The 24,512-nt window shown below is 41.1% G+C and overlaps 1 protein-coding gene across 2 annotated transcripts in view; it reads left to right on the top strand.

Moving 5' to 3' along the window:
- The window catches only part of ATP2A3 (ATPase sarcoplasmic/endoplasmic reticulum Ca2+ transporting 3), a 352,883-nt gene that overhangs the window by 239,974 nt on the left and 88,397 nt on the right, over positions 1 to 24,512 (top strand). For both annotated transcript variants that reach the window (XM_069226688.1, XM_069226687.1), the window contains exon 9: positions 13,767 to 13,855. In XM_069226688.1, the coding sequence (XP_069082789.1) occupies positions 13,767 to 13,855 (89 nt within the window). The remainder of the gene's footprint in view (positions 1 to 13,766; positions 13,856 to 24,512) is intronic.

The following is a 24,512-nucleotide window of genomic DNA, read 5'->3' as shown; positions in this document are numbered from 1 at the left end:
ATTTTCAAAATTGTAAGAATAAATCAAATTTTTCCATTAAAGAGGATGTATTATGACTATTGTATAGGTACTAAACATGACATATCTACTCTTTCTGAATGAGGAATTACAGCTTATTAAATGGAATAAGGAATCCCCAATGTTACCCTGTGAGAGGGGTAAGCCTCCCAGTAGTGAAAAAACGAATCTGGGATTTTTTCCACTACCAGGACATGTACAACTTAAAAGTATGTGTCTTGCCCTTAATTACATAGCATCCTGCCCTATGCGCTACCTGGGGCCTACCATAGGGGTAACCTATATGTTGTAAAAGGGGAGTGTGAGGCTTAGCAAGAGGTTTTAAATTCCAAGTCGACATGGTAGTATAACTGCACATACAGGCTCTGCAATGGCAGGCCTGAGACATGTTTAAGGGCTACTTGAGTGGGTGGCACAAGCAGTGCTGCAATCCCACTAGTAGCATTTAATTAACAGATCCTGGGAACTTTACTAGGGGTTTATAAGTAAATTAAATATACCAATTGTGGATGTACCAATCAAACCATTATTAGGCCAGGGAGCACATACCCTTCAGCACTGGTCAGCAGTGGTACAGTGCTCAGAGTCACAAGGCCAAAAAAAAGAAATCAGCAAAAATGTGAGGCAAACAGGCAAAAAGTTTGGGGAAAAACCACCATAAGGCTGTCAGTTCTAACAGAGGCCAATATTTTTACTTAGATCAATGGTACTTATTTTATTAGTCAACAAAGGTGAAAGACTGAGAACTCCCCCACCCAAATTAAAGTTGGGGATTGGAGGACTGCATGGAAAGTGGTGCAACATATACAGATTTTTTAACTATAAAACGAATTGTATTTTTATTAAGAAAACACTCAAACAATGCATTGTGTAACACAACAGCAGAGGAAACCCAACATGGCTTGTCAGTAAGGTATCCGGAAACTTAATATTATCCTAGACAGAGTTAAAGGTTTCTGAGTAACTTCGTGCCCTCTACTTACAATTCCTCGACTGTGTCAGCATTTGTTCCGCGCCCCCCTTTCTCCTCCCCAAACCCTTGATTGAGTTCTTCAGGCAGTGGCTGTGCTTATACACGGTCTCGTTCATGACTATGCAGTTGTCCATTGCCACTTTCTATGTTGCTCATGACCGAACCTCCTGCAGTTTCCACAGCACCACAATTCACTTTTTGGCTTTCATGTATGTTTGTGCCTTTAAAGGGGCAATCTAACGAACAGAAAAAAGTAGTTCTCCTTATCCAGCCCTGCACTGTGAACAATCACAAACAATAGGTATTTTAGAATGTTGCTTTGGTTGATGATTACTGCTGGGGTTTTGAGATTTGTGACATCATTCACCAGATGGCCCCTTTAACAGTCTGTCCCAGTGACACTGCTTTTGATCAGGTTTAAATGGCTTGGAGGCGTCTATGAGTCATTATTCTTCTGCCAAGACCGGATTTAGAAAGAGGAATTTCCTGCAAGCCTCAGGTGAAGAGTGTTCTCCATTATCCCGTTGCTGTCACATGCGTCTTGGAACGCAGAGTGCTCACCTGATGCTCTTGCCAGATGCAGGCAATCCCAAGGTCCTTCCTTCATAGATCTGTCCTACATGACTTAATGCACCCTTCAGTTTCTGAATTTTTCCACTTTTCACCTAAAATTAGTCCCCAGTTTGACACCACACTAAAACACATTTCAGTGATCACACCAGCAATACATTTTGGCACTGCCGTTTTAATGGGGCAAGGTGATGACAGAGATTTGCATAAATCAACATGTTCCCATTTGCATTTATTTGAAAAAAATCCTTGGAGCATTGTCCTTGTATGAAAACATGAAGGCAGGTGGTGGTGGAAGCTTGTGGTTAGTGGGTTATGAACAAACACTAAACTGTTCGTGCTGTTTTTTACATTATTATAGATATATATTTCTATGAAAATGCAAAATTGTTTAGCGGGAGTGGACAGGGATGTGACAGTTGGTTCCTGTAGTTTCAGGATAGAAAATGTTAATCGAGAATGTTAATCTCTAAAAGTAGATTTTGAGGGCTCACTTGAATTATGGGTGGGAGAGGGGCCATTAGAGAATTTACTGGGAAGGAAACTCCGTGTGCTGATGTGTTTTATGTAGGCCAATGGCTGAAAACACAGTGTTCTCCTGCCACGAAGCAATGTGGCACCCTCGCCTTATGACTGCTAGTCAAGTAAGTGAGCTGTAGAGGCCTATTCTATCAAATACGTAAGCTGTTGTACCTTTTTCCTTAAACTAAGATAATATGTTTCTGCCGTAATTATTTTAAGGGCACAAAGATAGGTAAAAAACAGTCGAACTTCGGTGCAAAAACAAAATGTGAATGAGGTCTATAAATTGCCATTTCACTTCAAATAGCTTTTTTGAAGAAGGGCCAAGTGCAAGCATCTGGCATCAGAATGAGCATAATTATTCAATAGATAGTCATTCAGGGTAGTGTTTTTGATGTGTATGGTGGCACTGGAGTAATGACCCTAGCCAGCATTAACAGTTTGCTTGTCATAGAAGTGAGGGTGACCAGTCTTTCCAGTAATTGGGTCTCACCACTTTCAGTAATTCCATGACTATTGAGAATGTTTTAGTTTAGTATACCCATGCTGAGTTGCTACAGGCCTTCAAAATTCATAAAGAATTACACAACAGTGGAATTACACATTTACACAATTAATGCTGTAGCATTATATCACAGCACTTAATGATATATAAGCAATGACCTTGAAACATGAAGAGAATCTTTATTTTTAAATTAATGATACCATGCATTTTCACTGCATGCTTAGTGAGGGAGTTAAAAAGGCTTTACTTCAGTTCTAAGCAACCTAATCTGTAAAGTGTTATTTGGCAGTGAGGGTCAGAGAAGTGGATGGTTTGTGGAAATCATGGTGTACAAGGAGTATTGTTCTGGTTTTGAACAAATGAAGAATGAGAAGCCTTGTTTTGTAAGGTTAAAGCCCAGATGTGGTGGGGTGCACCAGCATGATCTTCGGGAGCTAAGGCAAAAATGTCATGCCATATGGGATGATGAAGGATTTGAAAAAGATATAAGTTACCTGTCTTTGGGCGTTGCTTATTATTTTAGATCTTCCCACAGTAGACCAGACCGGCTATTGTCATAAGATGGGCAATGTACAAATATTCTGATGATGAACATTCTCTAATCAGATTGAGTTGGAAGGCAAGAGAGAAGGAACTGTTAGAGTTGATCAAAGTGATAGGGCCTGTGAGCACTGTTGGAGAGAAGCATACAGCCATGTGCATTTCCTGCTTTTTTTTATTCAGGACGTTGTGATATCAGAACTGGTTCTTCAAAAAAGACAATGTTTGGACCCTAATGAGGGGTTGTTATGGATTCTTGTGTGTGGTACTAAGCAGAGGTTTCGAATAGGGGGAGATTTCACGTAGGGGAAGTGAAGAACACCAGTTATGCATACTTAGATGATTTTATAAGGGGACAGCCAGTAGATCCCTCTCCAAGTGCTACAGGTGGAAAGGCCTGTGGCCATCGGTTTAATCTCGGTTACCAGCAACCATCAGTGTCCCAAAGCGTAGTGAAGGTACAGGAGGCACTCTTGACTATGGGTGCAGTTACATTCTGAGTCTTGTACCCTACAAGCAGAACCTTGAAGAAACATGGAGAAATGTCACTGGAGTTGCAGATTTCCACACAGCCTCAGTGAGCTACATAAGGAATGCCGGAAAAAGTCGAACAGACTATGTATGGCACAGTACTGTGCTTGAGTTGGAGGTACAGCCAATCATACAGGGTGCTCAATAAACTTAGTTTTCCATCGCAAAAATGAAACTTGTAGTTTGTTTATTATATTGAGTTCGAGAATTTCACAAATCTCATTAACTGCTTTAAGAGACTTATTTTACCACAAGATTCTCTGGGTATGTCCACATGCTTGTCATACAATAACAAAAGGCCCGATTTAGACTTTGCTGGAAAGGGTATTCCATCGCAATGGGGACTCAGTACCCCTAAAGCCAAAGCGAAGTCTGACCAACTCATTTAGAGTCAGGTGGATCTTTATTATGTAGACGGTCAGACTACTCTATCTCCACTGCCTACATACGCCTCAGATAGCCTGAAGGAGTAAGGACCACCAGAGGTTTGGCCATGTGTATACCCTTCCTATTTAGAGTAGGCAACCACAAAGCCAGATTTCACTCTCTGGCCCTATGGTAACTATAACTCTCACTCCTGCCATGCACAGTTTTTTCTTCATTTATTTGACTGCTATTGCTTCATTTATGTTTTTATTAAAGTTATAGAAGTTGTCATGAGTGCTGTAATATCTGGGCTAATTAGCAGTGCATGGTGAGAGTATCTGTTATAGTTACTTTAGGGCGCAAATTAGAGTTACTTGAAATAACTCTGACTATAACTGCTGAATTTCTATGTTTTTTTACCAGTAAATTCAGACCCTAACAATAACATCCTGTAACCTTTGTTTTTTTTTTCCAGTGAAGCTTTATGTTCTTTTAAATTTTGTTTCCTAACTATAATGTCCCTGTAACCATTGTTTTTAAAAAAAGTAAATGTATAACCACCAAACCCTGTGGCCAGGCCCTGTGGTCAAGTCCTAGAACCACCCACCTCCACGCTCCAAGGCCCTATACCACCCAACCCTGTGGCCAACCCCTATGACCACCCAACCCCGCACTGCACATGGCCTTCAGCTGTACATGGCGGGGGTTTGCCACAGGGCATACGGCCAACCCCCAGCCACTCAACCCCACACTGTGCATGGCGTTTGGCCATGTGTGGTGGAAGTTGGGCGTAAGGCCTGTCTCTCTGGGTGTGTGAATTGGTGTTAGAGGGTGTCTCTGGGTGTGAGATTGGCTGTGAGAGTGGCTGGGTGTGGGAGTGGGTGTGAGAGGGTCTATGTAGGTGTGAGAGTGGGTGTAAGAGGGAGCACTTTCTATTGGTTACTTTGTAAGTGCTACCTCGTTGGGTGAAAGGTCAGCACAGGGGAAGGGGGCCCACGCGGTCCCCCTCTCCCAGCTGATCTCGGGCCCAGGGACCCCATACACCTGCCTTAACTGCTGAAGGGGGGTGTAGGGCTGCGTGGCTCCCCTCTCCAGGCTGATCTATGCCCCAGGAACCCCATCCCCCATGACCTGGCCTTCACAATGTTATTTTGAGTGAGGACGGGGGCCTTCACAGCCCCCTCCATGGGCAAATCTCGGCCCTGGGCACCCCAGCTCCCAGGCCCAGCCATGACACCTAGGTGCCCTCCCAGTGCACTCACTCACCACCATTGGAGACCGCACCTGAATGCCCCAAAGTCCCAGCCAGCTCCCTGCCTCCTTGCTAAACTTTTAGCTCCCTCTCTGTGAGAGCAATTGTTTCCTCTGTTTCCCTGCCCGCATCTCTGCAGGCAGAAAATCAGAGGAAACCTCAGCTTCCAGCAAGCGAGAGCTGTTTGACAGCTTACTTGCTGGAACCGGAGTGTTTGCTCTGACGTGGCGGGAACTGTCAAAGCTCACACCAAGTCAGAGCAAACAGCTGTGTCCCGGGGGTGGGCACCACTGGACTTGGCAGAAGCCGGCCCTGGGGGGGTGGTCATCCCGACGGCCATCTATGGATTCTCAAAGGGGGCTTTAGTAAAACAAGCGCGGGAGACCACACTTTAAATTTTGTTTATTTGTGCCGCAAATTAGCTGCAACTTTTTTTTTTAAAGTGCTTTTATGCCCTGGACCGGTCCCTCTGGGACCCCATAGCTATCAGAGCTAATGGGTGAGGGTGTCCCTACCCTTGCCCCTTTTCATTTTTTTCCCTTTTTTCCAAGATGGCTGCCAACACTTACTGGTTGAAGTGTTGGCAGCCAATCAGAGCTCTGCAGATCTCTGCACGAGCTCTTCTTACTTGCGAAGTCGTTGGGGAGAATTTGCTGCCTTAGGTACACATATTTGAATTTCCTTAAATTTCTCATAAACTTCTGAACAGATTTACACCAAATATCAGAAGGCGTAATCTGTGTACCAAAAGCTACCTCACTGCCAAATTTGGTGTAATTCCATCCAGTGGTCCGGGCTGTAGTCGTGTTCAAAACTGTTATGGGAAGGATCATGGGAAATGCATGTTTTTTTACACCTCTTTTTCTCAGCCTCCGCTTGACGGATCATCTTGAATCTTTATTTAAGCAACAAAAATCACTGGCACACTTCTTTGGAAAATTTTGGAAAGATTCGTCAAACGGCGCCAAATAAATAGGCAAGTCAAAAAACGCTTCTTCAATGGAAACATGGTCCTAACTATAACTACCCACTGACGATAGCCAGTAGGATGTATATATCTATATATATATATATATATATATATATATATATATATATATATATATATATATATATAATAACTTTACGTTATAGCTATAACTTTTCAATTTCTATGGTTTGTATAGTTTAAATTGTTTGTTACAGGAATAATAAATTACGTTTTCCTAATTATAATTATTCTTAAATCTTTGTTTTTTTCATTACATTTCTATTTTTTGTTTGTAAAACAACTTGTTTCTAATCATAAAATGTAGTTTAATATGATATTAATTCTTTAAAGGCTTTTTTTTGGTGCAACGGTACTTTCGAGAAAGTTCAAAGTTCATTATGAGTGTAAGTGTCATCTGTGTGATCATTTTGTTTTCACTTGTTTCCTAAAACGTACTGCTGTACCTCCATACATTTTTAAAATGATAATGAGACCAAATAAATGTTTTTCATTTAAGATATGGTTTCAGGGTTTCATTGGTGGCTTTAATTTCATATGTGTTAGTTTTGCAACTGTAGGTTGCATTTGTGAACTTTAGGGGTACAACAGTAGTACCAGGATACGACTGCTTTATTTCACTTTTGAACAACAGCATTTCATTGGCTTAGAATTCTGTCAATTGTAGGAAACATAAAGTGTATGCCCCTGAGCCACATTCAGTTTGATATCTTCAAAGGAGAAGGTTGTGCTATTTGGTTGAGGGAATATCTTCCCTTCTGAAGCCACGTTTCAACTTTTGAAGAATTGTAGTGGCTGAAGAAGATGATCCTGTGCTGTTCCAAGAGGAGGGAGCAGAGGTGGAGCAGAGGAAGAAATGAAAGGAATCCATTTTATGGGATTTTTTTCATTGCCACCTGGAGGGAAAAACGTGAATTCAAAACTTGTTATATGCAACATATGTAATAAAGTTATTTTCTGTGCAACATGAAGTGGTAAATGTTTGGTACTACATGAATGAGAAAACACCTGCAGTCAGTTCATTCCTCTAGGTTGGTGCATGCAGATAGAAGGCATCTGAAAGAGAAGGAAGAAGCGGAAGGAAGAGCATCAGCAGCAACCACTTCTTTGGTTACTGCAGCCTTTTAGACTTTTTCTGCTTTGTCAGCACCTCCACCACCACCTGCTGCCTCTGTCCCTTCAGCAGCATCCATCGGCAGCTTCTCCATCACTTTGTGCACCTGTACCTCAACAAGTACCTGCTCCTAGTACTGTGGTGCCAATACATCTTTGAGACAGAATTGAGAAATTGTAGAGCAATATGGCACTACAGCAACATACTCTTTCCTCTGGCATGATGTCATTATCGCAGGAGAGAGAAATATGGCTATCCATCATGAGCTTTTTGTGGCTCACCAGTTACCTTCTCAACTGCCTTAGTTTTTTGCTTTTGTTGTCCTCCTGTTTCCTGTTGAGGCTATTGTTTTGGTTGGTCATGTTGACCTTGTAAAGAAAAAGTTCCTGTTTTAAAAATAAATAAATGAAGAAACAAAAGTTTTTTTCAGAACTAACTAAATATCTCAAAAGATAAAAGAAGCTTCTATCAATATTAAACATATTTTTTCCTGTATCCGAAATACTAAATTGTAATTAATATAGATATAAATGGTAAGTGTAAGGTAAGTTAAACATAGGCCTTATGGATGCTTCACAGTAGATGGTAAGTTACTAATAGACTACTACATAGCTATCTAGTTGTATTGAACAAAGATAGAAAATCCACCATTGTTTTCCTTTTTATGTGTTCTCAAGCAAAACTACCATTTCTGTTACACTTCTATGTCATCATTTCGGACATTTACAGTTCAAGAGGATCATATGGTAGTAGTCGTCATCATGAACTTTAAATATTTCAGCATGCTACCAAGTTAGTAAGAGTAGATGATGTAATGTAATACCTTTGATGGTATGTGCTGCTAAGCCAGTAGGAGCAGAAAATACAGAAGATAAATAAGAGCTAGTAGCTTTATGCAGATAAGCAGTAATTACTTTAATAGCAAAGCTTTTCCATCTACCTGCTTGATCACTTACACAATGTATGTTCATAAGTAGTATATTCACATATTCCATTTTCATGGTGAAGTCTATCACCTACAGATTCTTTTATGTAATTTTAAGTTTGTAGTTCTTCCTTATTTAATTGACATACTACGTTATCTAGATTATTTACCTCTTTTTTGACTTGGTCCATTGCATTTTGAACCTTGTCCATAGCAACCATAGTTTCAGTATCAATAATTAGTTGTCCAAGTGGGTCAGCAGTCCTAAGTGTAGAAGTACTATCAGTAGATGTATTGCATTGAATTTCTTCATTAATATTGTTTTCTTCTTCTATTTCTTGATTGAGCATTTTAGATGCACCTTCATACCTTTGAAAGCAACCTATAAGATCTTCTTTGTGCCATGGTTTAAATAGTTTAAGTGCTAAATAGTAAAATTATGGTATTGCAACTTAGTTTACATTTACTAATAAGAGTAGGTTTGCTATGCGGTATTAAATATTAAACAACCATTGTCACCTTCTGCTCGACATTTACCTGTGTTGATACCGTCTGTCACATTGTTTCTATATGTGTAGAACTGAGCAACTTCATTAAGGCATAGTTTTTCTAACAATGTACTTCTGTTTGGGTACTATGTGCCCAACATATTTTTTTTTTTTAAATGTATTTGTTTTGGGGATGAAAGTGTACAAGGTATTTAATTTCAGACAGGGTTTATAGACCTTTTCAACCTGATGATGACAACACTTAATTTTATTTCTTATCTAGTTTTCTATTTGTTTTCATTGTCATGTGACCACATAGGTGTGGGTCAAATGCCTTTCCCATACTTGTTAAATGTCATTGCCTAAAACTAGTGTATTTTTTTAATCTCATTTTGTTTTTTTGCTACATTAGTGGCCTAAATTGTATTCAAACCAATAATTGTTCTCCTTTCAAAATTAGGTTTTTGGTGTGATGTAGTTTCCTAAGGGCTAATCAGCTAACTTGTTATATATTTGTTTGTCTGCCTCTGTGTTCTTCACCTTGTATGTCAGTGTATGAGCTAGATGATTTGGGTTTGGTTTGTTGGACACAGTTTAATGTCCTGGGCCAAGCAGCATGGTAATAAAGTAGATGTTGAAAATAATTTAGGTTTTAAAGGAGTCTAACATGGATTAGTGAAAGACGTTTGAAATTAAATCAGTTACTCCTTGTACTTTCCTCTCTTAGTAAATGAGATCATCCCCACTTTATGGTTATCCACTGTCATGGCAACAATATAGGGGGCTTAAGTGGAGTTAGATTGGAAATTGAGATGAAGGAGGCATTTTCCATCTTAATGCCTAAGTTTCTGAACACACGTTTTGTGCTCCCAATTTTTTATCAGAGACAAAAGTGGAAGAAGTCAACTACAAATGCTGCTAAGTTTGAAAAGATTCGAAAACACGTGAATAAGGCAGTGTCAGCATTACTTTGCGATCATAAAATGTCTTCCATTTTTCATCTGAACTACAAATATGTCAATGCAGCACTTCATTGTTCTGATGGTATACATTTTCCTACCCATGGAAATCATTTTGTCATTTCAGAACTTTAAACGCGGCTTGACAAACCTATATAAATGTGTTTAGTTAAAAAAGGCTCTTTTAAGAGCCACCCTACATCATGTCTAATTTTATTTTGTCATACCTATTTGTTTTATTTCCATAACTACTGCTGTAATTTCAAGGAAGTATTGCAGTACATTATAAACTTTTTTTTTAAATGTATAAATTATTAAAAATACTTATCCCTGACTCATTTCTTTCTATGCATTACAAAAAGAGTAATAAGCACACATTACAAAAAGAGTAATAAGCTATATTTTACCATAAAACAGAGAACAAAGACAAAGTGTGGCATAAACAATATGGCTGCCTTTTTATTTTTCAAGGACTTTTATTACTCAGTAATGTTATGTTTTACCATTGCCGTGTACCGCTGTTAACGACAAAGGTACTACAGTATACCACGACCCAATATACCATTAAGTGCTTGTTCCTTATTACTTAAAAATAAACAAACAAATCCAGATCAGATAACAAAAATGAGCCTTTCCACATCAATATCTACTTTCCGGCTAAATTTCATGTATATTTGTTCCACCATATTGCCACTACATGTGTTTTAAGAGGTCTATGGAAAATGCAGGGGTGGAAAACATGTTTAGGGGTCCTCCTTTATTCTTTACACCACCTTAACTAATTACCATGAGACTTTCCCTTATCAGCTAATGTAGACAAAAATAAAATTCTGCAAGCTTTTGTGGAGATTCATCACTCTGTGACAACAATATTAGCATGCAAAAATCTGAGGAATCCCTAGCTTACAGAAACCTAAATATTATTACAGACTGACTACTGCTACTGTGTAATGTAATATATATATAAATATATATATATATACAGGGAGTGCAGAATTATTAGGCAAATTAGTATTTTGACCACATCATCCTCTTTATGCATGTTGTCTTACTCCAAGCTGTATAGGCTCAAAAGCCTACTACCAATTAAGCATATTAGGTGATGTGCATCTCTGTAATGAGAAGGGGTGTGGTCTAATGACATCAACACCCTATATCAGGTGTGCATAATTATTAGGCAACTTCCTTTCCTTTGGCAAAATGGGTCAAAAGAAGGACTTGACAGGCTCAGAAAAGTAAAAAATAGTGAGATATCTTGCAGAGGGATGCAGCACTCTTAAAATTGCAAAGCTTCTGAAGCGTGATCATCGAACAATCAAGCGTTTCATTCAAAATAGTCAACAGGGTCGCAAGAAGCGTGTGGAAAAACCAAGGCGCAAAATAACTGCCCATGAACTGAGAAAAGTCAAGCGTGCAGCTGCCACGATGCCACTTGCCACCAGTTTGGCCATATTTCAGAGCTGCAACATCACTGGAGTGCCCAAAAGCACAAGGTGTGCAATACTCAGAGACATGGCCAAGGTAAGAAAGGCTGAAAGACGACCACCACTGAACAAGACACACAAGCTGAAACGTCAAGACTGGGCCAAGAAATATCTCAAGACTGATTTTTCTAAGGTTTTATGGACTGATGAAATGAGAGTGAGTCTTGATGGGCCAGATGGATGGGCCCGTGGCTGGATTGGTAAAGGGCAGAGAGCTCCAGTCCGACTCAGACGCCAGCAAGGTGGAGGTGGAGTACTGGTTTGGGCTGGTATCATCAAAGATGAGCTTGTGGGGCCTTTTCGGGTTGAGGATGGAGTCAAGCTCAACTCCCAGTCCTACTGCCAGTTCCTGGAAGACACCTTCTTCAAGCAGTGGTACAGGAAGAAGTCTGCATCCTTCAAGAAAAACATGATGTTCATGCAGGACAATGCTCCATCACACGTGTCCAAGTACTCCACAGCGTGGCTGGCAAGAAAGGGTATAAAAGAAGGAAATCTAATGACATGGCCTCCTTGTTCAACTGATCTGAACCCCATTGAGAACCTGTGGTCCATCATCAAATGTGAGATTTACAAGGAGGGAAAACAGTACACCTCTCTGAACAGTGTCTGGGAGGCTGTGGTTGCTGCTGCACGCAATGTTGATGGTGAACAGATCAAAACACTGACAGAATCCATGGATGGCAGGCTTTTGAGTGTCCTTGCAAAGAAAGGTGGCTATATTGGTCACTGATTTGTTTTTGTTTTGTTTTTGAATGTCAGAAATGTATATTTGTGAATGTTGAGATGTTATATTGGTTTCACTGGTAATAATAAATAATTGAAATGGGTATATATTTTATTTTGTTAAGTTGCCTAATAATTATGCACAGTAATAGTCACCTGCACACACAGATATCCCCCTAACATAGCTAAAACTAAAAACAAACTAAAAACTACTTCCAAAAATATTCAGCTTTGATATTAATGAGTTTTTTGGGTTCATTGAGAACATGGTTGTTGTTCAATAATAAAATTAATCCTCAAAAATACAACTTGCCTAATAATTCTGCACTCCCTGTATAATGTGTGTGTAACATATAATCAGACATATATTTGCATGTTTGCTTAAAATATATAAATCTGACTTTGTATGTAAATGTGTGTATATATATATATATATATATATATATATATATATATATATCAACCATACATACACTGTAAGATTTAAGTATTTTAAGCAAACATTACTTTGTACAGAAAAGTAGTTGCACACATTAATGTGTGTGGCAAGATGCCGTCTCTGTTTTGCCTTCTGGCCCATTCGTCATCTGTGGTGATGGGGCATAAGGGGTGCGGTTGAGACGGTTACCAGGACAAATAGTGCCTCATCTACCCCCACTTCCTCCTAAAGAGACACCAGTGTCAGGGGGCTCTCATCACATTCTTCAGGGTAGCACCATCATTTTGTGTTATGCCACTGACTACGTTGTCCTAATATTCCTTGCGTTTCTTGTATGCTTCTTTCAGTTGTGTATGTATCCACATCCAGGTTGCTTTGGGGACATCCGCCAATCAGTGCTCATTCACAGAATCTATACATTTCACAAAGTGCAGGCTACTTCAACGGAGCCCAGCTTTGGCAGTTCTAATGAATCCCCCACTCGTCAACCTTGGTTTTTAACAACTCGAAATATTCAAACTAGTGGGTTCAGCCAGAGTTAGAAGTGGGGGAGGTTTGTTGTGTTATTTGCTCATTTTAATCCTGAAATTTTCTGTCACAGGCTCAATCAGCCTGGTGAATGCTGGACCAAATGGTCATTTTTGCAAAAGTTGGTGGTGTATCATTATCATCTAAAAAATCAATTAATGTCATAAACATGAGTGGACTGAGAATCTGGTATCAGAGAGTACACAGTGATGTCATGCACAGTGACTGTATCTGGTAGACCTGTGTATATGTATGTATGTACTGCTATTTATATAACAGGGTAGCAGTACATTGTAGGGGTGCGGGAAAATGATGAAAAATTGTATAGCTCAAGTGAGGAGTTAAATCTTTCGAATTACACAATTACATGTCGCATATTTAACATTTTTGGGCACAAGGAAATTAAGTGATTTGCCCAGAATCAGAACATTTTCGTTCGAAGCATCCAAATTAGGCAGCTTAGTTACTAGACAACAGTTTCTCACTAGGCTGTTCCTGTAAAACACTCCAGGACACTTAGTGTTTTTGTTAAGTAGGTATTGTGTTGTTGTGTCATCCTGAATCTCCTGTTTTCCCAGCACAAGGAAGTTTGCAATCTCACAGTTGTACATATGAACCTATGGTACACAATGTGCTTAACAAAGAGCAGTGCTATTAACTAACCGAGGTCTAACGTCACTCTTAACAGGGCTATGAAGATTTTCTGTATGTGTTTCAATTGTATGGCAAGGCGTATAATCAATTAATCATCAATATGAAAATTAACTGAAAACAAGTCTCCTGCAGGACGTTACACTGCATGATGCTCATAGTCACCTACTGTCCATTTCTTTCACAGATGCTCATTATTGAAAAAATCGATGGAATTAATTGCAGCCTCCACGAGTTCAGTATCACGGGGTCGACCTACACGCCTGAAGGCCAAGTGTAAGTAGCTGTATTACCTATTATGTGGTATCTTTCTACCCTATGCTTTAGACGCAATAATAACACAGAGTCAAGTGCCTGTGATACAAGGAAATGACGAGAAGGAACAGCGACTCTTTCAGTTGTATCGGATCCACAGGAATGAAGGCTGGAAGTTTGATCCTATCAGTTTTTTGGGGTACAAAGAAATAAAGGGTTGAGCTGTGACTCAGTAAGTTGAATGGGGTACAATGGAATGAAGAGTGGGAGCTGCAAGTTCTTCAGTTGTATGTGATACACAGGAAGAAGGGCAGGCACTGTAATCCCTTTAGTTGTATAGGGTACAAAGGAATAAAGGGTGTAAGTTGTGAGCCAATAAGTTGCATAGGATAAGGGGAAATGAAGGACAGACGTTGTGATCTCATTAGTTGTATTGGGCTCAAAGGAATAAAGGGCAGAGCTGCAACTCAGTAAGTTGAATGGGGTGTGGAGGAAGGAAGGGTGGAAATAGTGACCCGATCATTTGCATGCAGTACAAAGGAATGAAGAGTGGGAGTTGTGATCCCATCAGTTGTAAGGGGTATGAAGAAATAAAGGGTGGAGCTGTGATTCAATAAGTTGAATGGGTATGAAGGAATGAAGGATGGGCCTTGTCCCCATCAGTTCTATGAGGTAGAAAGGAATAAAGGGTGGAGATGTAACTCAATAAGTTGAATGGGGTTTGAAGAAATGAAGGACAGAAGTTGTTAACCTATCTGTGGTATGGGATATGAAGGAATAAAGGGTGGAGCTGTGACTTAGTGAGTTGAATGGGGTCTAAAGGAATGAAAGCTGGGAGTTGTGACTCCTTCAGTTGTATCAGCTAAAAAAGGAATTAATGGAAAGGTCTTGCTATCCCATCTGTTGTATGGGGTATAAGATTAGCTGTGACTCCATCATGTGTACATGACAGAAAGAAACTAAGGACTGGGTCTGCTATTTCATCAGGTTTAGGTGGTGCCATGGGTGGCCCCTCCATTATGGAGGAGGAGCGCCGCTCCACTGCTGAAAGGCAGCAGAAATCAGAAAAATACATTTTCCTTAATAATCAATTTTCACAAGCATCTTTTATAGACCGCTCGTTAAGCATATATATCCATTTAATACCTTTTTTAAATTAATTTGGTGTGTTTGTGCGTCAAGCATTAGAGAGGCTGCAATTCTTCACACGCCTTGGGATGTGCACAATTCATAATTAAACGAAAAGCATGGCATTCCAAAGTCTTACGCTGAGTGCTTCGGTCGCCTTCCATTAGATCTGAAGTGATGTGATGAACTCTGACTAATTCACCCTAGTGTAATAGACTTTCTACATGCATAGCCAGATGTGCAATTTCAAAATTCTAAGTTTTCCTGGCAAATAATATTCAGCTACTACATAATGCATAGCTTCTTGGTATCTGGAAAAACAGGATGGGTATGGTACGATTAGAAACCCTGCTTGTTTTGACATCTTCCTGTCCATCTAACCTCTTATTGTTTAGTTATTCTCTGCTGTTTTTGTGTGGGTCACTCCTCATGCTTTCTTGTGTTTCTTGTGATAAGTCTTTGTGCCTGATACACAGAGGAGATACATGTGCATCTCTACTCAGATGAAGATCTCCTCCTATACTTTGGTGTAACTTTCCACGTTTTTGTTATTCACCATTTTTGAGTGGAGATTGATACCTAGATGTAGTTTTATGAGTGTAAGGTTACCACTAGTAAAGTTTCATCTGTTCATGGGGATCATCACCAGGGTGGAGACATATGCATTGTAATAATCTCACTTGTTTGAGTGTATTTTGTATTAGCATGTCACTTCCAAACTTAGATTTCTCTTAACCTAACTCATTTTTGAGTAATTATTCCCAATTTTTCTACCACCTCCCCCTCTCCCCCCGCAGTATCCCCCACAATTACACAAAGCAGTATACTTGAGGCGGCATAGATTTCCATTGATGTGTCAGAGATCTTAGCACAGAAAAGATAGAATAGGCAGAGGTGGAGCTCTCTGGCAGTAGCCTTGTGATTTGCATTCTGTGGCATGCGAGTAGTACTACAAAATCAATGTGTGAATCAGGCCTCTTGTGTTTTTCTATATATGGTGAAGTCTAGTTCCTTTCTAGGCAATGAAGCTTGAATTGTTCATAAAGATAGAGGTGTAATGAGTAGAATATACAGAAATTGAAATTCCAATGTTATGGAACTAAATCCGCATCGATCTTTTAGACGCAGATGTTGGTAGAGGGTGTACCTTTGGAGCAGGTTAAAAGCTTTGATTACTTATGCGTAAGACTGGCTGATAACCTTTCTTGGGCTCCCCAGATAGGGAAAAAGTAGAGATATTCTATCACAAAGGGCATCAGCCATAGTAAGAAAGTATAAGGCCACTTTGAGAGGAGCAGTATCATCAGCTCTTGAGGCATATAGGGCCAAGGCACTGGCAGGGACCACATATACGGCAGAAGTTTGGGGCTGTGTCAACTTATCCCCACTTATTCAAACTAACAATTAATTAATGAGGTCCCTATTTAGCCTGGCCCCAAGTTTTTCGCTTACCCCTTTACACTTTGTTCTGGCCCATAATAAAAGAGAACTTGTGGTGCTTATAAAGCCTCTACTATACTGGGTGCAATTATGCACGATGCCTGAATTGGCACCTTATGGAGAGGCTGTAGCGGATCGAATTAGTATTGATAAAAGCCTGTGTACCCCATGGATCAACCAGGTAAAATATCTCTGCGAAATAATTTAAATGGAGAAAGTGTGACTTTTCCCAAATACAATGAACAAAGCTAAAAGCAGCGTCTAGCAAAACAGGAAATGGTTCATTTAATTAGACATTTCAGCCGAGAGGGCAGTTCCAGGACTGGGGTCTGAGAACTGTCTCTCATAGAACATCGAAATGACCCATGTTTTATACATCTCTAAACATTCTTTTTGTGTTAAAATATGGAGACTATTGACAAGGAGTCACAGATAAAATTTCCAGATAAGGAAAGCAGGTGTGCCTCAACCTGTCGTGGACACTGTGAGGGTCAGCGAGTATGTGTCCAGATGTCCGTCCTGAGGGGTGCGTGGTTGCTGCGTGTGCTGTGTGTGCTGTGTCCTGATTGGCTAAGTGTATCGAACTACATGTGGCATTTAACTTTATGGTATTTTGGGAATGCATGGTCCCTTTAGCCATTTGTGCTTTATTGGAGTCAAAGTCCAGGGGCCATTGTAATGTTGCCTATCTGTGGGATCCAATCTGAGCTTGTGTGTTTGTCTGTGGGTTAAATGTTACCCCACCTGTGACCTGTCAGTCATTAGCCTCCATGCCTGGGTCGCAGAGCCTGTCTCACCACGTACCTACGAACTGGGGATGATGGAGAGTTCATGGCGGGGGATTCCAATAGGAGTAATGTGACTTTGTGTATGGAAAATGTATTATTCGTGTATAAAGGTGTTTTATTGTTGTGTGTATTGATTGAGCCGATGTCAACACCTATGTTAACAACTGAAAAATGTTTCCAGCACAAATGCACTCCTTGGTTTGAGTCATACTTAGTTAGATAGGATAAGACCACCACAGGCTAAATTCATGTACACAAAGTTCAGGGTTGGTTGTCTACCACTAAGATCCTTCACTTGTAAATGGGATAAAAGAAGACCCACTCTAAGAGTGTCCTCTTTGTCCGCTTCTTCAAGAAAAAGAGGAACACTTCCTCTTCTTCTGCCCAGGCTACGGTTTCTCTCAAAGAAGGTGAATTGTCTCAATCTGTAAACTCATGGCCATAGCACATTTTTGGGAAGCACATAGACTTTTAAGATGCCACTTAAGGGAGCAAATTGTGTATGCAGTTTCCTGGTTTTTCCTTTGGGCATGGAGGATTATATCAAATAAAGTGCACAAGAGACTTAAGGCCTGATTTAGAACTTGGTGGATGAGTTACTCGGTCACAACCGTAATGGATGTCCTGTCCGCCAAAATCTAAATCGCATTGTATTTAATGGGATTTTGATTTTAGCAGTCGGGACATCTGTCGACGCTGTGACGGAGTAACTCATCCACCAAGTTCTAAATCAGGCCTTAAGTTTCTTGTCCACTTTATTTGATATAATCCTCCATGCTATAGTCATCAGGTCCCCAAGTTCTAAGCTGGGGCTGTGCTGCTTTTTAACTAGTGTGCTTTAAGTCACTTTTTACAATTGTGCTGTAGTGCTTTTTGCTGCTTCCTAACAACATGCACTTTTTATATTGTCTTGTCAAGATATTGTGTGATATAAATTGTGTGGTAGAATATCTTTATCCTTTAATTGTTTGTAACACTTCTATGTTTTTTTATAATCCAAAACAAAGTATTGATTGATTGAAATAGTTTGTTTATATCATCAACTAAAAATTGTTGAAATTTGTCTGCACTCACCATGTGAAAAAGACTGTGCAGGCCGTAGTCCTGTAGTACAGGGGGTGCTTCATGAGCAACAAAATGGACCCCAGTGTTTTTTGCAAAACACTGTCCATGACTAGTACTTTCTAGCACTTTACATAACACATTTCATAATCGTCAATGTGGTAGAAAGCTTGACACCATTTCGAGGTAAAGATACAATACATTACATTGACCCAGTGCACAATACCCCCTCTCTTACCAAAAGGTGCTAACAAAACAGTTGGTGCTCAGCATTGCCAAGCACCTAAGACTGCTAAACATTGTATTCTTTTGATTGTTTCCTTATTGCCATAACTTTGGGATTCGGAGTCCAAGTTAACCTTTCAGTTACAATCTGTTCTCCTATTATTTGAGTTTTGTGTTCTCTGTTCCTTTGTGTAAAATACTGTGAAACAGTTTATACACTCTGCATTATATTGTTTTCACAATGTTTGTGTACTTGGTAACATCTGTTATTCATATCCCTTGACCTTTTTTAAAACATTTGCTACTCCTAAAGTAACAAAGTGCCATTATGTCAAAACTATGTATAAACACTAGGCTAAGCATTTCCGCTTAAGTAATGGTCCTGTATGCTTCTTTCCTCGCGGGACACTTTACTGTGCCCATTTGTTTTACTTCTCACAATGCCAACTCTCTGTAAACAGTTGTTGCTGCAGTGGGTAGGAGCAAGGGTAGGGACTGGAACAGATGCAATGGCTGATGCATTCTAATAAATGGCACGTAATGTGTAGGGAAACTCTACTTTTTACTGTGTGCATGTGTATGTGGAAGCAACTTGCAGAAATGACAAAAATAAACCATATGCATGTTGATTCATTTAGTAAAAATGTTGTGTGGATTTAAATTTAGACTTCAGTTTCACAAAATGGCCCTTTCCCAATTTAGAAATTTCGGCCTTCGGGGATGGGCTCCCTGGGCCTCTGGTGGCTCGAGCAGCTCCCCTCCGCATGTGCACTATTTTTGGCCCCAGGGGTGGTCTCCCTAGGTCCTGTCATGGCTCAAGGAGGGGGAACCGTCTGGCCCACCGCCCCTTATATGCAAATGTCAGCCCCAGGATTGGGCTCCCTGGGGCCTTTAATCGCTTGGGAAGGGTGTTCCCTTCCTAATTGCGAGTCACAGTGCGATGTACGATTGTTTTGTGACCATAAATGCGATCCCAAAACAATTGCAGTTAGCACCAATTTCAAATTGGTGCTAACTCATTCGCAAACGGGAAGGGATCCCCATGGGACCCGTTTTCCTTTGTGAATGGTAGCAAAAATATTTTTTCATTTTTGATTTTGAAATGCATCCCGTTTTCCTTTAAGGAAAACGGAATGCATAAAAAAATAAATGCTTTATTCAAAAGCAGTCACAGGCATGGTGGTCTGCTGTCCCCCGCAGACCACCATCTCTGTGAGTGCAGCCACTCCCAATGGGGTCGCAAATTGTGACCTGCCTCATGAATATTAATGAGGTAGGTCATTTGCGATCCTTTTGGGAATCGCAAACAGTTTGAGGTACACTGTTGTACATATGGTTTTGCGGCTCGCAATTTGTGATTCGCAAATGAGTCGCAAAACACTGGGTCATACATCTGGCTCTTAGTCCCTGAGACCCATAATGATGTGCCCCAGCTCTAAATGTTGTACAATCCTTATTCACTCCACACTTTATGTTCCGTTTTATTTGGTTGTCATACATTTTCATAATTTTATCACATTCTTCATCTGTTAATCTTTTGTAATTCAATAATTTCATCAAAAGTTACCATTGTGTGTGAAATATCATTGATATCTTTTATCATTTTATTGACTATATTATGCCATATTACGCCATTCCACATAGTCTGCCTATTACTAGCTTGTGGACGCACTATGCCCCATGGCTTCACTTATTATTCTCTTATGTATAATTCCCTAAATACTTTCACCAGAGTGACCCACAGCTTCAGCTATTGTTTTCTGCATATGATACACATGTTTTTGTCTGTAAAGGAACATAGATTTGTGAGCTGAAGAGGATAAATGATGTGAGTGTTCATTGTTGATCCAATAACTGAATTGTAAATAATTCAAGCTGTTCTGTTTCTTCGGGCACAATTCCAGAAAACTCAGCTTGTGAGTAATAGTTCTGTAAGTTGTGAGGGGTGGCAGCTCCACTGAACAAATAAACACAGTTCTTGTCAGGGTGCACCACAAAAATGGCTAAATAAACCTGTGCATAACATTGGCACAAAAGCAGTCCAGCTTATCTTACAGACAATGTGTACAGTATTTTTGCAGCACTCAAACAGAAATAATATGAAAACACAACACAAGAATAATCCCAAACCAATTTAAAAATGAGGATATTTTAATAAACAGAATTACACAATATAGTAAAATTTCAATCAGTAGAACTGGAGTATTGATTTTTTAATGAGTTTTTAAATTTTCCAGTGAAAAAACACCAAAAAGTACAAAGTGACAGTTCTGGTTATTTGGTCATGCTAGACCAGGAAAATATCACAAGTTCAGACTGACCACGATGAAGTATGGACAGAGTCTAGGACCAAAGGCCTAATTATGAGTTTGGCGGAAGGGATGACCGATCAACCGAACGTCCGACGGGGAGGTTTCCACCCATCAACCCAGCAGGAAAGTGGTGGCAGCATTGTCACTGGCTCGTAATCGAGCCGGTGGAAATGCTGCCGCCTACAGGGGGTACCAGCAGTCTGGCAATGCTCACTGTCTGCACAGCAGACATATGAGCTTTGCAAGGGTGCTGGGCAGGGGGACCCCGGTGGCCCCCTTCACCTGTTCTCCGCCAAGCTTTTCATGGTTGTGAAACTGCCATGAAAAGGCTGGTGGAGAGCCAGGTCGTAATCAGAAGGGCGGCGTTGCATGCAGCACCGCCCTGGCTGATTGCAACCTGCACCCGCCGTCAACCTATCGGGATCACTGATCACGGCAGTACCCTGGTGGTCTAACTGTAAGGATCATAATGTGACGGTCAGACCGCTACAGCAGCGGCAGTGCTGACCACCACCGAGAGTTTGGTGGTCTAGTGACTGCCAGACTGAAACCGGGCCCAAAATTCGTCCCACTGTGGGTTGTACCATTTTGTCCTTGGTGCTGCTATGCGAGGGCCTCCGTCGGTCGGCGCAGAGCTGCATCAATTCCAGTGAAGCAACTGATTAGGAGCTGCTAGGTGATGTGGTGCGAGATCCTGTGTCAGCCACTGCTGCGTTGGTCTTGGCAAAGCAGCTGATCAGGAGCTAGGGGTGCTGCAATACAAGGTCCTGGATTTCTGCACCACGTGGCATCGGTTCCAGTGAAGCTGCTTGGTGCTGAGTTGCGAGGTCCAATGAAACCTTCAGTAGCTTGGGATTAATACACTCTGACTCTAGCCAAGGGTCCAGTACCTTGGGGACACCACATGGGGAAGGAGGGGGCAGATTAACTCCTATAGAGGCCTGCAAGGTTCTGTTGGATCTGATCAGTTGGTAAGCAGGAGAGACCTCTGAAAGCTTGTTGTGTTCCTGTAGCTCAAATAGGAAGTCAGCCAGCTAGGCAGTTTTACTTGGTCCGTGTTCTGATGAGAGGTTCTGATTGTGTCACTTTTATCCAGCCTATAGACAAGCAATGTTCCCATTCTTTAACTTCCCCCTTTCCTGGATTAGTGCCAAACTGTTGAGGGTAACAAGCAGGTCTAGGTGTGAGTTGCATTTGGCAGGGGAAAGAGCCCTCAGAAGTCAGGAAGGGGGGGTCTAAGTCCTGAGGCTACCAATTGAAGCTCAGGAAGGGATGAATACAATCCCCAAGGACATCCTGCTCAGGAGAGCAACACCCTGCCCCACACCTCGGGCCCTTTTGTCCCCATGTCTGGAAGGAATACACAAAACACCACAGGGGAGCCCATCATAGCCATGTGACCCTGGACACGCAGAAAGGCACATTTGGTTTAGGTAGAAAAATTCCAACTTTCCAAAGTGACATTTTCAGAATATTAACTTAAAATCCAACTTTATCAGTAAAAAGAATTTTGAATTACCATTCATTTAAGTGCAATCAGTATTTCCCTATCTGATCCCAACCGAAGTTATAACTTATTAAGGGTAATAAGGTAACCCATTGTTAGTCTATGGAAGAGCTAGCCCATCACCATTGAAAAGCAACTTTGTAAGTTTTTCTCTGTCAAGGCATATAAAACGTAAATACACATCTCCTTACTTTTTAAATACCATGCAACCTGCTCCACAAGCCTTTAGGACCTACCTTATGGGTGACTTATAATTATTATTAAGGAATTGTTATAAATGGAGTCTTTGGTTGGCAGTCAGGTTACCCCCTGCCCAAGCAAGGACCCTCACTCTAGTCAGGGTAAAAGAGAATCACCCTCAGCTAACTGCTGCTTACCCCCTGCGTAGCTTGGAACGAGCAGCATGCTTAACTTCAGAGCGCTAGGTGTAAAGTATTTGTACCAACACACACAGTAACTTAATGAAAACACCACAAAATGACACAACACCGGTTTAGAAAAATAGAAAATATTTATCTAAACAAAACAATACCAAAACGACAAAAATCCACAATACACAAGACAAGTTATCACTAAAAATGCAAAAAGAGTCTTCATGTAACTTTAAACACACACTAACGCTGTTAGTGTAAAAATGTACCTTGGGCGCATCAAAAATAACCCCGCTCAGGCGAGTGTGCATCAAAAAGGGCTTCCGATGCATCGATTTCACTCACGAGCGAGACCTTGCGTTGTTTCTCCTTTCGTCGGTTCGGCGTGCATCTGTTCTTCTCTCCACAGGAGAGCGATGCGTTGATCCGGCCAGGCCTTGTGTAGTTTTTACACACCAAGCGGTGTTTGCATCAGAAATCCAGCCACACGATGATCCGAAATCCACGCAGCGCGGGTTGCGATCTCACTAGCCTCCGTCAGGATGCGGTGCGTCATTTCTCCAGCCCCGGGCGTCGATCTTTGAGCCGCGTTGCAGGCGAGCATTGATTTTGAGCTGCGAAGCCGACGGGACGTTGATTTTTCAGCCGCAGATCAGAGTCGCATCGATCTTTTCCCTGCACGGCGGTCGGTGCGTGGATTTCTCACTCTTGGGCTGCCAGCTTCTCCTTTCAGGGTCCCAGGAACTGGATGGGCACCACTTAGCAGAGTAGGAGTCTCTCCAGAGACTCTAGGTGCGGGCAGAGAGAAGTCTTTCTTTTCACTGAGACTTCAAACAACAGGAGGCAAGCTCTAATTCAAGCCCTTGGAGAGTTCTTCACAAGAAGGAAAGCAACACAAAGTCCAGTGTTTGTCCTCTAGCACAGTCAGAAGCAGCAACTGCAGGATAGCACCACAAAGCACAGTCACAGGCAGGGCAGCTCTTCTTCCTCAGCTCTTCAGCTCTTCTCCAGGCAGAGGTTTCTCTTGGTTTCTAGAAGTGTTCTAAAGTCTGTGTTTTGGGTGCCCTTCTTATACCCATTTTCTCCTTTGAAGTAGGCCTACTTCAAAGCAAAGTCTTTCTTGATTGTGAAATCCTGCCTTGCCCAGACCAGGCCCCACACACACTGGGTTGGAGACTGCATTGTGTGTGGGCAGGCACAGCCCTTTCAAGTGTGAGTGACCGCTCCTCCCCTCCCTCCTAGCACAGATGGCTCGTCAGGAAATGCAGACTACACCCCAGCTCTCTTTGTGTCACTGTCTAGTGAGAGGTGCAACCAGCCCAACTGTCAAACTGACCCAGACAGGGAATCAACAAACGGGCAGAGTCACAGAAATGGTTTAAGCAAGAAAATGCTCACTTTCTAAAAGTGTCATTTTCAAACACACAATCTTAAAAACAACTTTACTAAAAGATGTATTTTTAAATTGTGAGCTCAGAGACCCCAAACTCCACATGTCTATCTGCTCCCAAAGGGAATCTACACATTAATCATTATATTTAAATGTAGCCCCAATGTTAACCTATGAGAGGGACAGGCCTTGCAACAGTGAAACAAATTTAGCAATATTTCACTGTCAGGACATATAAAACACATTACTATATGTCCTACCTTAACCATGCACTGCACCATGCCCTTGGGGCTACCTAGGGCCTATCTTAGGGGTGTCTTACATGTAAGAAAAGGTAAGATTTAGGCCTGGCAAGTGGGTACACTTGCCAAGTCGAATTTACAGTTAAAATTGCACACACAGACACTGCAGTGGCAGGTCTGAGACATGATTACAGAGCTACTTATGTGGGTGGC

Source organism: Pleurodeles waltl, chromosome 3_2, assembly GCF_031143425.1.
Source record: "Pleurodeles waltl isolate 20211129_DDA chromosome 3_2, aPleWal1.hap1.20221129, whole genome shotgun sequence".
NCBI lineage: Eukaryota > Metazoa > Chordata > Amphibia > Caudata > Salamandridae > Pleurodeles > Pleurodeles waltl.
Note: the sequence above shows the minus strand (reverse complement) of the source record. Positions and strands in the feature narration are given on the sequence as shown.